The following is a 15,180-nucleotide window of genomic DNA, read 5'->3' as shown; positions in this document are numbered from 1 at the left end:
CCGGGAACGGATCTCGGGCCACCGTCAACGTTGTCGCACCAAATGCACATCACGTTCTTGGGTGTCCATCGGCAGGCTTGGCTGCAACCGCAATATGTAAAGCTCTCTCTCATTGGATACCAGCAGTTGGAGATGTCTCAAGTATGAAGTTGCTGACAACAACTGACTCAGGAGTTTGACTTCAAGCCCTTCACAACCGTTGAACTGACCATTCGATGATGACTTGCAACATCGTGATCTCATTGATATTACGAGTTCTACTTGCAGTATATCGTCACCGATTGTTGAGGGACAGTTGGAAGCTGGGATATACGAGTTTGCATTGGCTTGGAGGCTATATAACACCAGTGAAGTAAGTACACTTTATTGACTCTATACACACTCTACAGGATATATATAGGAAATATTGACCCAAACCACATCACCCTGATGTGACGAACATTACAAACGCAAACTCTCCGACCACGACAGCTTAAGAGCAAGTGCCGAACAGGGGCTGGCAGCCAGTACCGCAGTGAGCGGTGGTGGTGCCGCAGAAGCCGTACTCGGAGCAGCAAGTGCTGTCAGGGCAGGTGTAGGCGTTGGCGCCACCGCAAGAGCTGTCGGGGCTGACGCCACCGGAGGTCTGAGTGGCAGCAGGAGCGCTGGCAGTGCCGGTGGCATCGCCGCCGGAGGGAGCAGGGGCAGCACCAGCGGCACCGCAGACACCGAAGAGAGGCTGGCAGCCGGTACCGCAGTAGCCGGTGGAAGAACCGCAGAAGCCGTACTCGGAGCAGCAGAAGCCGGCCGCGCAGACGTAGCCCTCAGAGCCACCGCAGGCACCGTCGGGGCCGATGACGCCGGTGGGGGTAGCAGTGCTGGTGATGGAGACGACGATCTTGGAGGCGGTGGCGGTGGGGGTGGAAGTGCGCTTGGTCTTGTACCAGTTGGCCTCCGGGTCGCCGAGGCACTCACCGACGGTGACGGCGTTGAGACCCTTCTCCTTGATGATGCGGAGGAACTCGGGGACGAGGTACTCAGCGGTGTTCTGGTGAACCTGTTTTTGATGTTAGCAGCGGAATTATTCCAGGTTGTCCAAGTCAGCTTACCTCGTGGGCAAGGGCGATAGAACCACCCTTGTTGACACCCTCCTCGAAGATACCGACACTGGTCAAGTTGCCGAGGGGCGCGTTGTTGGCGTAGTCGAGGGAGTCGACATCAGCGTGGATGACGTGGTACTCAAGAGCCTTGAGGATGGAGAGAGTGTTGTCGTTCCAGCTGAAGTAAGGAGGGCGCATGTAAGTGGGGTATTTGCCGATGATGTTGATCAGAGCATCCTCGAGAGTGGTCATCTCAGGGATGATGTCGGCATCGCCCAATGTGGCGAGGTCGGGGTGGCTGAAGGTGTGAGAGCCGATCTGGTGACCGTCGGCGATCATGCGCTTGACGACATCCGTCTCCTGGGTGATGTCGCCGAAGTTCTTGCCGTTGACGAAGAAAGTGGCCTTGGCACCAGCCTCAGCAAGGAGGTCGAGGACGTGGTTGGTGTAAGTGAACGGGCCGTCGTCGAAGGTGAGAGCAAAGTCACCCTCGACAGTGCACTTGGTGATGGCAACACCGTAGGGGATGGTGGTAGCCGGGGCAGTAGAGCTGGGAACGGGGACAGTGGCGGTGTCGTTGCTGCCGACGGGAACGGTGGTGCTGGGAACGGGGACGGTGGGAAGAGCGACGCCGGGGATGGTAGTGAATGAGGGAGTGACCGAGGCGACGGAGGTGTTCTGGGGGTACGGGACCCAGGGGCGAGAGGAAGAGCCGGGAGTAATGGGCTTGCCCGGGTACGAAGGGGTGCTACCACCGGCACCGGGGTTGGCAGGAGACTCGCCGCCGGGGTTGGTGGCAGCCTCGCTGGGAGTGGAAGGCTTTCCGGGGTAAGAGGGAGAGTTGCCGCTGCCGCTGCCGCCGGGGGTGGACGGGGTAGAAGCACCCGGGGCGGAGGGCTTGCCGGGGTAAGACGGGGAGCCGGAGTCGCCGCCCTTGGAGGGAGAACCGCCGTTGCCAGTGTTTCCGGAGTTGGAAGAGTCACCACCGGTAGAAGCCTGGCTGGGGGTGGAAGGCGAGTTGCCACCGGTCGTGGGCTTGCTCGGGTTGGAGGGAGAACCGCCGTTACCAGGGTTGGAGGGCTTTCCGGGGTAAGAAGGGTTGTTACCGCCGGCACCGGGGTTGGAAGGCTTGCCCGGGTAAGAAGGGCTGTTACCGCCGGCGCCCGGGTTGGAGGGAACACCGGGGATGGTGGTGTTCACGGGGTACGGAGGGAAGTGAGCCTTGGTGGAGGTAGGCTTCGTCGTCTCGGGGAGGTCTTCATCGCAGTAGGTCTCGTTGGAGGTCTGGCGGCGGTAGGGAGAAGCAGCAGCTCCGGCCACGAGGAGCGTGGCAGCAACAGTCTGAAGATGCATGGCGAGTAAAAAGAATGACTAGTTATTTGTATATTATGTAAAGAATGACTTGGTTGAGGAAACGAGTGACTCTGCCAAACAACAACGCGACTGACAGTTGACTAGTGAAGAGAGTAGAGATCTCGAACCGAACGTCAGCAAGCGGGCTCCCACATGATATATCCCATCACCACGCCAAGTCTGCATGGCCCCCTTCTGCGTGTGATGTGAGCGCCAACGTCCCCATCTCGTTCATCCCGTTTTAATTGCCAAGATTCACGGCCAAGGATTCCAGTCCCAACTGCCAAAACAAGGCCGAGTCATGCCTGGGGACCCTCGCCAGGCGAACATTCAAGCGGTGGAAAAGCAAAGAAACCGGGCTAGCTGCGACTTGGCATCTGCAGAGTCGCCCAGCGGGCTGGGAAATGGAGAGGTCAAAAGTCCCATATTTTGCGGTACCTGCATGTGTTGTTGCAAGGGCAGGAGATAAGATGGGCTAGCCGATGCATGTCGAGCCCTGTAAATTTCTCTCACCTTTCGCCAACAGTTTGTGACGATGGCGTGTGAGAACCCGAGTGACGAGACTCCATAACCCGAGGCGGGCGGACTTTTCCCATCACGATGTTTGCCAAGACCATCAATGCCAGATGATGGCGGGTCTCTCTTTTAAAAGAAACCTAAGTAATGGCATGTCGTTGTGCTGTGTTTGATGGTCTCCGCCGGTTAGACTTTTCAAGTTGTTCTTGGTCAATTTGGAGAGCCGCAAACCAGCCAATCGAGTTCAGCATGACTCGGAAATCGCCCACTTCTGAGTCCTTATTAACTAGCTTAATGCGACGCTCACATCGCCCCGAACCCTCCGGCACTTCGCCGTCTCCTTCCCCCAAAAGGCCCCCTTCGTCCCCCGACGGACAGGACAAAAAACCCGAAGCTGAAGCGAGTCGGGCTGGCTCACCCCTGCGACACCGCGCGCGGAGTCCCTCCACGCGCCATCTATCAGAGATGAATCATGAAAGCCATGGCCTCGTTCGTTCTCCAAAGGTTTAAAGAACGGGGCTGATGGCGCGCCTCTTTGGGGCTGGAGACTCTTGGAAGTTGGAGTCAATATCGACAATATCAACTGTGGCGATCTTTGCCTCATGTGTAGCGAGTGAGTTTATGTCCAGATCATCTCATGTTGGGACGCAATTTGGACGTTCTCATTGTTCTTTGTTTCTCTCCACAGATTTCTATTAGCTAGCTGGGATTTCCGTCAGAATTTTTCCAACGAGAATGTCAAAGTTCATTTCACGGGGATAAGACCCGCGCGCCCGCCAAAGGCACAGTTGCGGCGCCCATCAGGGGAGCGGACATCGTCGATGGTTCGTCGGCATGGGTCACTGGGCTGGACGCAGGTGCAAGCCATCAGGGGCTTTGGACAGGGGTTGGCGGCTTGTTTGTTGGAGCAGACATGTCGATTCACAGGGTTCTGTGGTTCTGGACACCCAGCTCCGCCAGCACAGGCGTTCGATCACGGAGGTCCAGAATCCCAAAGACATGGAGTCCCGGTTTATGTCAGCGGCTGGCCTCATACGAGGTTGGTCGTCGAATTGCTGTGAAGTCTGACGCCGTTGCGCTGGCCAGGCTGAACCCCTTCAGCGGGCGTCTGTCTCAGACATTCAAAAGGAAGCTGTGTCTCGCTGTTCGAAATGCCTCACGATAAATCTGACAGGTAATGACAGAGCTGACGTCTCGCATCCGCTGGAAGCAACACCTATCCGAGCCTCTCCCGATTCGCCCCTTTATGCTCCTTGCGCTGCTCTCCTGGCTAGCGTCTTGATGCATCTGTCTGTCCATCTTGGCGCATAGGAGCTCACGCCATGAGCAGGTGGGGTCTACCTGAGCAAACACAGCGCAGCCTGATCAGTGCACCAAGTTGGGGCAACAGGTCGGCGCGTGAACTCACCCTCGAGGGACGAATCCTTCAGCGAAGCGAGATCTCTCCTCACTGCACGGGAAGCAACAGTCTGTCTCTCATAAATTGACTAAAGAATGGAACGAAAACGAAACGGTCAATTGAAGAAGTTGAGACTTTCATCGGACGGACGACCGCGCTGAGTGAGCCCTCGAAAGTCATTGTTCATCATGCTGCTCGAGACAGCCATCATCTTTTGGTCGTCAGAAGAGGCTGAACATCCAATCTTACCGGCAGGAGCCTAAATTAGACCGTTCGAGGCGACCAATCCAACAGAACCAGAAAGTACCGTACAGTGGATGATGCAGAGCAAGATTTTCTATCACTTTCGCGTAAGGCCAAACAGCAGGGGATTACGCACCATTTGTGGAATGTCTTTAGGCTACCGCAGGCTGCCAACCCACTACGTTGGTCGTAGTGAGATTGGATAGCAGAGGAAGAGCGATACCGGGCCGACTTGGTTCCAGTATAACGTAGCATGAGTAATAAGTGAGACTGCTAAGAATCGGTTATCTTGTGGTGAAGAGACATTGCGTTGCTTTGAAAAAGCTTGTTCGTTTGCTGTCTCTTCATGATCGTCGTGAAGCTCGGTATGATGAGTGTGAGAGCGTATCATAGAATGAGAGAGATCATGAACAGCTGGTGCCAGCTGAGAGGGAAGGCCAGGCTCAGCGCATCCGTTAATGCTCGGATTTACAAGCATAGTCGGGAAGAATCATCAACATAGTCATCTTTCCTAACAGAAAGAACAATGTGGTCGAAGGTTTCCGTGGTGACTTCGGCTGCGTTTTGCTCCAAGTGAAAGTTGTTCACGACCTCGAGCGTAACGCCAGCTGTTCGCTGCCAAGCCCCCTTTTCACTTCAGCGCGCTAAGGTCTCGTTCAATCAGTAGGTAATCAACGTCTGCGCCACAAAGAGTGCCCGTACGGGTTTCCGGCCTCCGCGGATAACTGAGCAGCCGCTGACGACCCTTCATCCCTAACCAAACCTCCCGTCGCCGACCGTAGCTTTCGGTCACATCCGGCACATTGCGTATCCGGAGATCGGCCTCCGTGTCCGGTGGTCATGCCATATCTGACTTTCACTGAGACCACCCAGCGGCTTGCTGGGCAGCCAGAACGTACAAATGCCATGTGGGCAGCTTGACCGGCGACGCGTCGGGCATCGTTGTGCTCCTTGCAAGAAGTCGCATATCAAAGTCAGTTGACTCACTCTGAGGGCCAGAAGGTTCGGATTTCCTGACGTGAATAGTGTGATGGCGGTCGTCCGTGTTCGAGCTGCGTCACCCGCGGCATGGAGTGCGCAGCTTCGAGAACTTCACCAGCCTTCCACTTCGTGCAGCAGCGCGAGCCCTCGCGGATTCCCAGAGTCTTGGTGCAGGACTCATGGCGCTACATCAGCACCTACTTCCAAGCCATGGGCTCTCTCACCCAAGCTTCGGTCTTAAGGAGTGCTACCGTGACGGCCATGTCGCACGAGGATGAGAATGTCAGCCGTACTTTGTCCATTGTAGGGGCCTTGTATGCTTCTCGAAATCCTCAGATCTTGAGGATCAACGCCAAAGAGAAGCGCAACGTGATGGAAACTTGGGTGAGACAGAAGTCTGTCATTGAACTAGAGCTCAAGAAGCCCGAGACGACAAACTTCACTCCGGTCTTGATGAGTGCTCTCCTGTTGGCGGCGGTTGAGGTGAGAGCACATCCTTAAACTCTTGAGCCTAGTACTTATCGGTTCTAGCTCATGTTAGCTCAGAAAGACGGGACTTTCAAGTCGTGGCTCACGAGAATCTCCAACTTTCTGAAAGCATGCAGCCAGAAGTATCCAATCTCATCTTGGACGCCATTTGAGAAAGACTTGGTTCGCTTTTTCAAGTTCCTAGACATTCTTTCTAGTATTGCAGAAAGGGGACCCCCAGTCGAACCTCAGGTCGCTCCTGAACCTTGGCCGGCGCGGCCTCTCACCGTTGAAGCATCAGGTGGGACGGTGCCATCACCAGACTCCAGAAAGGTAGACGCCATGCTTTCTGCGATGTGGCAGTGGGCAAGCTTGCAGCCAAGGTAAACTGCCAAATCTCATCTTCGAGCACTCAAACACACAGGCAAGCTGACGAGTTTAGGGCTATGACATGGGTCACCAAAACACAAGAACAGCGACTCTTCTCAGACGGGTCTGAATCGTTCAAAGAATCGATCGACCTCAAGGTCCAGGGACTGGATATCATCTGCGAGGTGTCAGCATTGCAGTCCCGAATGATTGGGAACCTCATGCAACTGTCTACAGACCCGCACGACCATGCTTCCGCCAGCATCAGCCCTTACTACCACTGGGCTCTCACTGGCTTGTCTCACATGCTCCAACATGATGCGTGGAGGTTTCTTATGTGCGACTTGCCTATCATGCCCGCCGAAGTGCTTCACCAGCAGGCCTTGGCCGCCCTCGGGCACGTCGAAACACTGATAGGCCAGCTCGGCCTCGACCTCGCACTTTACTTGCCGTTTGCTGACTTTGTCGGTCAGGAGATGGAGACGCCTGCGGAGCAACAGCGCATGTTGAAGTTTCTGGACATTATCAAGAGCAGAGGGTTTGATGTGGTGGACGAGTACAGAACTCATCTCCTCGGGAAGTGGGATCCTCAAGAAATACACATTTGCAACAGAGCTACGTTATGAAGAGACAGTAGTAGAGGCTTTTTGACACGGGAAGCCTTCATTGATATCATATGTTGTTAGCTTGTTCTGGCTTTCAGTTGTATTTGAGGGTGGAACGTCACAGATAGATACATTGAGCAGAGAGGGAAATCGCGAACGATTCTCACTAATCTAAAGCTGCGGACAGGGCCAAATCCGGTTTATTGAGTCTGATTACATTGCGATTAACAGATTCAGCTCTTTCTTGTGTTGAATTTTGAGTTAAAGACTGAGTGAATCTGCAACCCATCACGACATGAAATCTCATGTGAGTTTCACTAAAGTGGCTGGGTCAAGCCACATCAGATCCAGAAGTTTCACAACATATACAACTATTAAAACGTTGAAAGCCACAGGTGATTGCATCGCGACATTTTTCCCTTCGTGGGGTAAGTTTCTTCCCACGCGCCTTCCCTTGTCATCGCTCAGAGTCCGAGGGATGGCGGGGCCGCATTCCATCGCGATGTTTTAACCGCATATGGTATGATTCTCGCGCGCGAACACGCTGCTCAGCCTCATCGCTACCAATGGCGGTATCTAATTCTGTTGAACACGGGGCTGAGATCAAACAAGGGAATCAACTACTAAGCTCATCCCTCACCATGTTGTGCGTTTGAGTCTGCCTAAATCAAAGGTGCCCGTTGGATAACGGGATTCGGGAGCTCCACCCAGGCGGGAGACCCACGCGGCGCTAGCGTCGCGACATTATTTCCCTTTCGGGTAAGATCACTCACACGATTAAACGTCAGCTTGCCTTAATCCAGGGCGGCCACGAGTTCCCGTTGACATTCAATGCCAGGGGTATTGTTCTGTTTGCCTTGCAGAAATTGTCAACCGGTTTCAATCTTAACCAGTATCTGAAAATACATCATCGATATGGCTGAAATTGGATGGTAAGTTCTCGATCTCCGCTCGCAAACGGGGAGTACATGGCTTCATCGTGTACTTGAGTTCCCAAGGAAGGATCTTTTGTTATCTCATCGGTACTGCGGCTACGCCTCCCGAAATCTACTTCCATGAAAATATTCCTGACGTCCGCCCAATGAAATCTAGCTAGATTGGCGGTTAGATCAACCACGTCAACGTTTGGTAAGGGAGCGGCTAGATAGTGGACCACGTCGGAGCATGTCTAAGCCACCGTCTGACGCTACGGAGCTAATACTTGCAGATGTCGGACGCCCATTCTCACCGAATCCTGCGGACTAACGGCCCTTCGGTTGCCAACGCTTCTTTTTTCCCCCACCAAGCCTTCTGGAGCCTGCTTCGGGATTTATAAGAAGACATGTCCTCCATCCCATTGCGCTTACAATGATGACCGTCCAACCGATCTGACGAGATCCGATATTCCCAACATGTCGAGGCTACCGGACGGCCTGATTGCCTTCGGGCCAAACGCCAACTGCACTCTCGAGCTCTGCCCGATCGAATGGAGCGTTCTACAGTACCGGCCTTCCGTGCCAGCTAGCGCCACATTCATTGCGCTTTTCTCGATCGCCCTGCTTGCTCATGCCGTACAGGGCATTCGATCACGAACATGGGGTTTCATGGGGAGCATGATCGCTGGGTGCATTCTGGAGATAGTTGGCTACGTGGGACGGTTGTTTATCTACGATAACCCGTTCAACTTCGAGGGGTTCTTGATGCAAATCGGTTCGTCTTCACTAACACCAGAAAATCAACGACAACCTGACGCTAATCTTGCATGCGTAAAGTTTGTATTACGGTCGCCCCGGTCTTCTTCTCCGCTGCTGTTTACGTTCTTCTTTCCCAAACGTAAGCAGCCCGTATTTTACCGAGCGATGGAGCAGTTTACTCACCAGTTCGTGGTGTAGAATCAACCATCTGGACCCTTCGCTATCCCGCGTCAGGCCGAAGCTGTTTTACTGGATCTTCATTCCTGCCGATATCGTCTCCCTCATTCTGCAGGCCGTCGGCGGCGGTTCGTCTTCTGTTAGCACCACAAAAGAGGCCGTCGATCGAGGAGTCAACATTTCCTTGGCTGGATTGGTTTTCCAGGTCTTTTCACTCCTTGTGTTCTCTATCTTGTTCGCGGACTACATCATCAGATACAACCGCTCAATCGGTCGGTCGAAGATGAACGGGAGGCTCAAGATTTTCTTGCTGTTCCTAGGGCTCAGCACGCTTTTCATCCTCCTTCGATGCGTCTACCGTATTGTAGAGTTGCATGAGGGCTACTTCAGCCACTGGTTCCGAGACGAGGCTCCGTTCATTGCCATGGAGTCGGCGTAAGTGATCTGTCTGCAGTTCCCAGTTCGCACTCACTGATGGTTCTTCAGGGTTATGACCATTGCTGTCTTCTGTCTGAATGTGGGACACCCAGGACTGGTGTTTGACCACAGAAAGAGTGGTTCCAAGGTTACTCACTACGAGGGTGTTCCTATGGGGGAATCTCACAAGGACGCCGCGGACAGGAGCCAAGGGACACAATATCAGCCTTCGGATGCATCAAACTACAACTCCGGTAATGACGGGCGGTAATTTGTAAAGAGAGGTGCACATGGCCGTGGCGTTAGATCGTGTTATAGACAACTTATTGAGATACGGGTGCCTTTGCACATCCTAGATTACATTCGAAGAACTCCGGGACTTATCAGGTGATGTGAAACCTTAGAAATCCGCAGGAACTCTCCAAGTCTTGGCGTATTATTCGAGTTCAATTGAAGACGAATAACTTTGAAGTGAGGACTGATAGTGAGGCCAAGGAACAGGATCTTGTCAAAGGAAGTCACGAATTCTTCTACTTGACTCAGTAGTTTTGTACGGGAAAGTATAATATGAAATAAGAACTCAGGTGTGAGAGTGAATGTATGAGTAGAGTAGCCTGGCCATCCAAACACATCGATGCAGACCACAGGTATGTAGGTAGGGGTCTGCGCCAGAGGCACCAGTGACGGCCATCTTTCTAGCGTCGGTTGGGGATCCGACACATCACAAACATGGCCCCGATTTATATGCAGGATATCACCGGAGAGTGAGACCTGTCGCCCACGGTGCAAGCTTCGGTGACCCAGCTGGGGAAGTACGGTGGGGTTTTGGCGGGACATTGACCGGGCGCGGGCCGGACGAGAGCACAGACACGGTGTGGGGCCGCATCGCTTAGTCACCCGCTCAACTTGGCGGGCAAACTTCCGTGACGGCAGCTCCCCAGAAAGTTCACTAGCCCCCAGCACAACCATCACAGGCTGGCATTGGCGGCCTCATGTCCTCCCATGCCAAACTCTTGCGCCTACGCCCTCGGGCGCTGGGGTCGAGAAGAATTGGGCAGCTAGTCGGCCCTCAAAGGCGACTGCGCCATGACTTCAATCACTTCGTAAAGACAGGTACAGTGGACTGACTGCAGTTCGCTTCCGCCAGAGCTAACAGCTACCCTTAGAGCCCGCAGAAGGAGTCCCAATCGCTCCTCCAGCCGCCTCGAACTCGAACAAAACGTTTACTCTTGCGGTCAAAGACAACATCGCCACCCATGGTCTACCGACAACATGCTCCTCCGCGATCCTCTCCTCCCACAAAAGCCCCTTCGAGGCCACTATTGTGCGCCAGCTTCGCGAAAGAGGCGCCCGAGTTGTCGGAAAGACGAACATGGATGAATTCGGAATGGGATCGCATTCCTTGAACTCGGTGCATGGACCGGTACTGAACCCACTGTCCCCCACGCCAACATCCGCTGGCGGAAGCTCGGGCGGTAGCGCGGTCGCGGTTCAGACGGGTGAGGCGGATGTTGCGCTGGGTACCGATACAGGCGGCTCGATTCGTCTACCCGCAGCATACTGCGGTGTCGTGGGGTATAAGCCATCATACGGCATGCTCTCGAGATGGGGCGTAGTTCCATATGCGAACTCGCTGGATACTGTCGGACTGCTCGCGCGGGAGGTAGGGATCATGGAGGACCTGGTTTTCGGCACTGGTCTGGACGGAGAACACGATCCGCAAGACCCGACGTCTCTCTCAAAAACCTTCAGAAAGACCCAGCAAGACCAAAGGTCAGACTCAGGCACACGCCTGAGAGTCGGAATTCCGCTTGAGTACAACATCGAAGAACTAGATCCCGAGATTCGAACTGCTTGGTCGAACGCTGCAGGCCTCCTCGAGGCATCCGGCATCGAGATCGTGCCGGTCTCTCTTCCCTCGACCAAACATGCTCTCTCGGCATACTACGTCATCGCACCTGCTGAAGCATCATCAAATCTCGCCAAATACGACGGCGTCCGCTACGGCACCCGCGGCGACGAGAGCGACGGTGCGGGCGAAGTCCTCTACTCCAAGACGCGAGGTCTCGGTTTCGGCGACGAGGTGAAGCGCCGCATTCTCCTCGGCTCCTACAGTCTCAGCTCGGAGGCGATGGACAACTACTTCATCCAGGCGCAGCGCGTGCGCAAGCTCGTCCAGCGCGACTTTGACCGAGTTTTCAGGCTGGAGAACCCGTTGTATGACCCGCAGCAGTTCGACCTCAGCGACATGAAGGACGAGGTTGAGTTGCAGGACAAGCTGGGCCCGTCGCAGGTAGATTTCCTGCTGTGTCCGACGGCGCCGACGTTTGCGCCGAGGATTCAGGAGATTAGGCAGCAGACGCCGGTGCAGGTGTACATGAATGATGTTTTCACGGTGCCTGCAAGCTTGGCGGGATTGCCGGCCATCAGCATCCCAACCAAGATCGAGTCGTCAGCTGCGGATGCGGACGAAAGCCGGAAGTTGGCGGGTCTGCAGCTGATCGGCCAATTTTGGGATGACAGACGTCTTCTTGGCGTGGCCAAGGACCTCCTCCGCCAGCTGTCAGCATAGATTCCAAGCTCTTCTTTGGACAGTTGTGTAGCAGCGGTCATAGACATGATCAACTGGAACTTGTACAATAGGCCACGATATACCCATCAAATGAAACACAAATCAAAATGCGCTGCTGCGGCACATGCTCTCAAGAAGCTCTTGCGTCGTTGAATTATCTACGAAACAGTTTGGGTATCATTTTGCATCAACATCGTCGTCGTCTAAGGTGATCGATCTCTGCTTCTCGACCGTGATCTCCTCTCCACGTCCATGGGCTCTCCATCTCTCCTATCCTCGACAATCTCTCCCTCAGAGTCGTCCGCGCCGTTTTCTCTAGGGCTGTCTTCCCTCTCCTCTTCCTCCTGCTCCAGCAACTCGTCGATATCTCCAAGCGGGCTGACCCTCTCTTCCAGCTCTCCCAAATCCACCAGATCAACCCTCTTCGGCAACTCTCTAAAACTCGTTGCGCAAACTCTGCTCTTCGTCAGAAGATCGTCCACAAACTCGTCCATATACGTCAAGCTCGTGCCCTGCCTCCCCTTCCTCCTCAGCTTCCTCCGATCCTCCAAAAACGGCTCCAACAACAGGTACACGTCCTTGGCCCTCCTCGTCATGCGGATGTAGAAGCACGCCAGCGCGCGCAGGTACTTGAACTTCTCGCCGCCGAACCCCAGATACGTCTCGAGGACCTCGTCCGAGGGCGCGAGCTGCAGCAGCTTGAAGGCGAGGCACAGGAAGGGCGTGGGCTTCTGGGTGACGCCGTGGGTGCCGCCGATGAAGGAGACGTGGTCGACGACGCGGTCGACGATGTCGGCCTCGTTGACGGCGAAGCACTGCTCCTTGTAAAAGTACGAGTCAATGATGCGCTCGCGGACGGCCTTCTCCATGATGGTCGCCGGGTTCTCGCCGTTCGGGGCGAGGGATGCCGAGGAGCCGCGCTCGTCGAGGAAGCGCCGCTCGTCGGCGTAGATGGTGTCGGGTTTGCTCATCTTTGCGGGCGCCCCTGGGGGGTGTAGCGGTGGGAATTGATGCGGACCGACGGTACGGCTCGAGCGAGAGGTTTGGGGTGTTGTTCGTTTCTCGGTTTTGTATGGAGGTATTGTCGCGAATCTTGGACCTCGAGGCAAGAGCTTGTCAAGTTGATCGATCGATGGTAAATCCGTAGGTGGGGTGGTACTGATGCGACGCGAGAGCTAGCTTCCCAGACGTGACGTTCGGGGCCAAAAAAAAGTTGGCGTCTGGCCACCAATTACGGAAAGCTTATCGATAGTTGCCACGCGAACCAAGTAAACAGCCCACTTCCAAGTTCGCTGCTGAGCCGCGTCACATTTGGCGTTGAGACATCAATCAGGAGACGAATGGCGTCTCTATCGACGAGTTTAAACACAGCAAATCCCTCTCAGACAAATTGATCGATCTAGCAGCCTTTATCAAAATCACCATAGACAGAAAACCCGACGTTTTTGCAGCCATCATGGTGCTCCTCACATCATCTCAAGTCTCAGTTCTGCTGTCGTCGGCCATCGGTAACACCCGCCCGTTCCCGCATTCCAGCCCCGTCCCGAGGAAGTGAGCAAACAGCTAACCTCCAACGCGTACGCGCATGCGGCCGTTCCGCATGAGCAAACGCACACCATCATTGTAGTTATTTCATGTACTGCCGCACTCTTCCTCAGTGGATACGTGATCCAGCAGCGAACCCTCAGCCAGTTGCGGGAAGCCATCAAGCCTGACCGAGACCCGAGGCCCTCGCCCAAGACGTCGTACGTCGTGCCTGAACACCTCAAGAACGTCCCTGGGAATGGCCAGAACGTGCCGCTGTATGGGGGCGGAAAGCAGGACCAGATCGTCATCGAGGTGAACCCCTCCGTGCCCGAGCACCAGCAACAACCAAAGAAGCTCGCCGGACAGAAGAAGGCGGGCTGGACTTCGGATATGTGGAAGAAGATGATGCCCTCCGAGAGAGAAGAGCCTGGCGTGAGCAAAGATGACCTGGAGAAGATGGATGAGAGGGAGAGAAACATCGAGGGGTGGAAGGTCAAGGACCAGAAGCACCCAGACCCAGATGCCGCCAGCGAGAAGCCCATCAGCCGTGCCGAAAGGAGGAGGCTGATCAAGGAGGAGATCAAGCGTTTGTCGCAAGGGGAGCAGCCGGTTTACTACCAACGACGATTGTGGTGAAGTGTCTCGGGAAATTTTGGGTGGATCGGTTGCTCGGACGAGATGTCTCTGGCCATATATACGGGATCTACGGCGTTTTTGATTTGGGGGCGACATGGCAGTAATGAAGGGATGCTTACGATATCAACAAGGAATCTACAACACGTTCACTTATGTAGATAGGACGGAACGGCCTCGGGTCGATGCAAACGAAAAATATGATTGTTTGTGTGTATGATGCGGACTCGACACTCCGCAGGCTTTCTAGCCATGCGGAAGACCCGTTCGGGTACATGCTATCGTCGATGAAGGCCATGCTATCGATATGTCGCCCTTCCCGTAGCAACAAAAACCGGAATCATCCATTCGTCAGCGCGGTGAATTCGTTATGACCCGTCCCTAAGTGTTGACCCAAACGCCGTACCCATGCCGGAAAAGATAAGAAAATAATCCAAGTAACAAAACGCCTAGCAGACCGCATTCAAGCGTGCCTGTTGGCAGCGTCCTCGAAAGCCTCCCGTTGCATCCTCTCCAACTCCTCGAGAGGAATGGCGCTGTTGGCGAACTTGTTTGCCTTCTTCTCCCGTCCCTGCAGCAAATGTCAGTCATTCCTGTTGTGCGACTACAGGGATAGGGCGGCTGGTGACGTACCTTTTGCACTTCTTTGTGCTCTGCCGCCGCCTCGAGCACGGCGGGGACGTAGTCTGAGAAGCCCAGTTGTTCGAGTGCTTTGGTAATGTGATCGCAAGCGATGGTCTTCTTGGCCTCTTTCTCCGAGATTTCGTTTGCCTCGGACGAAATCAGGGTGATGAACTCGACGCAGCACTCGATGAGCAAGTCGCGAGCCTCCTTAGAGAACGCCACCCCTTGAGAGGCCGGCAGGATCTCCGTGACGATCTTCTGGACGGTGGCTGTGGAGGTATTAGCTTCCATCGATGCAGCGATGGGGTCATAGTCAGTCTTGAGAGATCTGCTCCCATCAACGGCGACCAGGGGAAGAACTTACCCTTGGGCAAGGACAAGTCATCGTTGCCTGCGATGTTACGTCAGCGACAAATCCAGAGAACAAAACGTATTGGTGCGAGAGATAGGAAACGAGTACCGGAGCCGTTGCAGAAGTATATGTCGACGTTCATTTTGAAGTGATGCAAGGTTTCGATACAGAAAAGACGAAGTGAGTGGTACA

General features: G+C 54.5%; 6 protein-coding genes across 6 annotated transcripts; 3 read left to right on the top strand and 3 right to left on the bottom strand.

The window, feature by feature from the left end:
* Positions 1-472: 472 nt before the first annotated feature.
* Positions 473-2,432, bottom strand: CkaCkLH20_03029 (polysaccharide deacetylase; the record flags this gene model as incomplete). The annotated part of the gene is made up of 2 exons (XM_038885748.1): positions 473-1,036; positions 1,089-2,432. 2 exons carry the CDS (start codon positions 2,430-2,432, stop codon positions 473-475), a joined length of 1,908 nt encoding a protein of 635 aa, XP_038748947.1.
* Positions 2,433-5,658: 3,226 nt separating this feature from the next.
* Positions 5,659-7,034, top strand: CkaCkLH20_03028 (uncharacterized protein; the record flags this gene model as incomplete). The annotated part of the gene is made up of 3 exons (XM_038885747.1): positions 5,659-6,054; positions 6,103-6,422; positions 6,482-7,034. The coding sequence occupies 3 exons, from the start codon at positions 5,659-5,661 to the stop codon at positions 7,032-7,034; spliced, it is 1,269 nt and encodes a 422-aa protein (XP_038748946.1).
* A 1,370-nt stretch (positions 7,035-8,404) lies between these two features.
* Positions 8,405-11,852, top strand: CkaCkLH20_03027 (uncharacterized protein; the record flags this gene model as incomplete). The annotated part of the gene is made up of 6 exons (XM_038885746.1): positions 8,405-8,702; positions 8,765-8,825; positions 8,885-9,298; positions 9,350-9,547; positions 10,356-10,393; positions 10,447-11,852. 6 exons carry the CDS (start codon positions 8,405-8,407, stop codon positions 11,850-11,852), a joined length of 2,415 nt encoding a protein of 804 aa, XP_038748945.1.
* Positions 11,853-12,055: 203 nt separating this feature from the next.
* Positions 12,056-12,823, bottom strand: CkaCkLH20_03026 (pre-mRNA-splicing factor 38a; the record flags this gene model as incomplete). The annotated part of the gene is made up of 1 exon (XM_038885745.1): positions 12,056-12,823. The coding sequence occupies one exon, from the start codon at positions 12,821-12,823 to the stop codon at positions 12,056-12,058; it is 768 nt and encodes a 255-aa protein (XP_038748944.1).
* A 485-nt stretch (positions 12,824-13,308) lies between these two features.
* On the top strand, positions 13,309-14,015 carry CkaCkLH20_03025 (uncharacterized protein; the record flags this gene model as incomplete). The annotated part of the gene is made up of 2 exons (XM_038885744.1): positions 13,309-13,403; positions 13,511-14,015. 2 exons carry the CDS (start codon positions 13,309-13,311, stop codon positions 14,013-14,015), a joined length of 600 nt encoding a protein of 199 aa, XP_038748943.1.
* A 460-nt stretch (positions 14,016-14,475) lies between these two features.
* CkaCkLH20_03024 (putative TATA-binding protein-associated phosphoprotein) lies at positions 14,476-15,130 on the bottom strand (the record flags this gene model as incomplete). Its single annotated transcript, XM_038885743.1, has 4 exons — positions 14,476-14,583; positions 14,646-14,905; positions 15,001-15,027; positions 15,097-15,130. 4 exons carry the CDS (start codon positions 15,128-15,130, stop codon positions 14,476-14,478), a joined length of 429 nt encoding a protein of 142 aa, XP_038748942.1.
* Between the last annotated feature and the right edge of the window lie 50 nt (positions 15,131-15,180).

This window comes from Colletotrichum karsti (genome assembly GCF_011947395.1).
Source record: "Colletotrichum karsti strain CkLH20 chromosome Unknown Scaffold7, whole genome shotgun sequence".
NCBI classification, from domain to species: domain Eukaryota; kingdom Fungi; phylum Ascomycota; class Sordariomycetes; order Glomerellales; family Glomerellaceae; genus Colletotrichum; species Colletotrichum karsti.
Note: the sequence above shows the minus strand (reverse complement) of the source record. Positions and strands in the feature narration are given on the sequence as shown.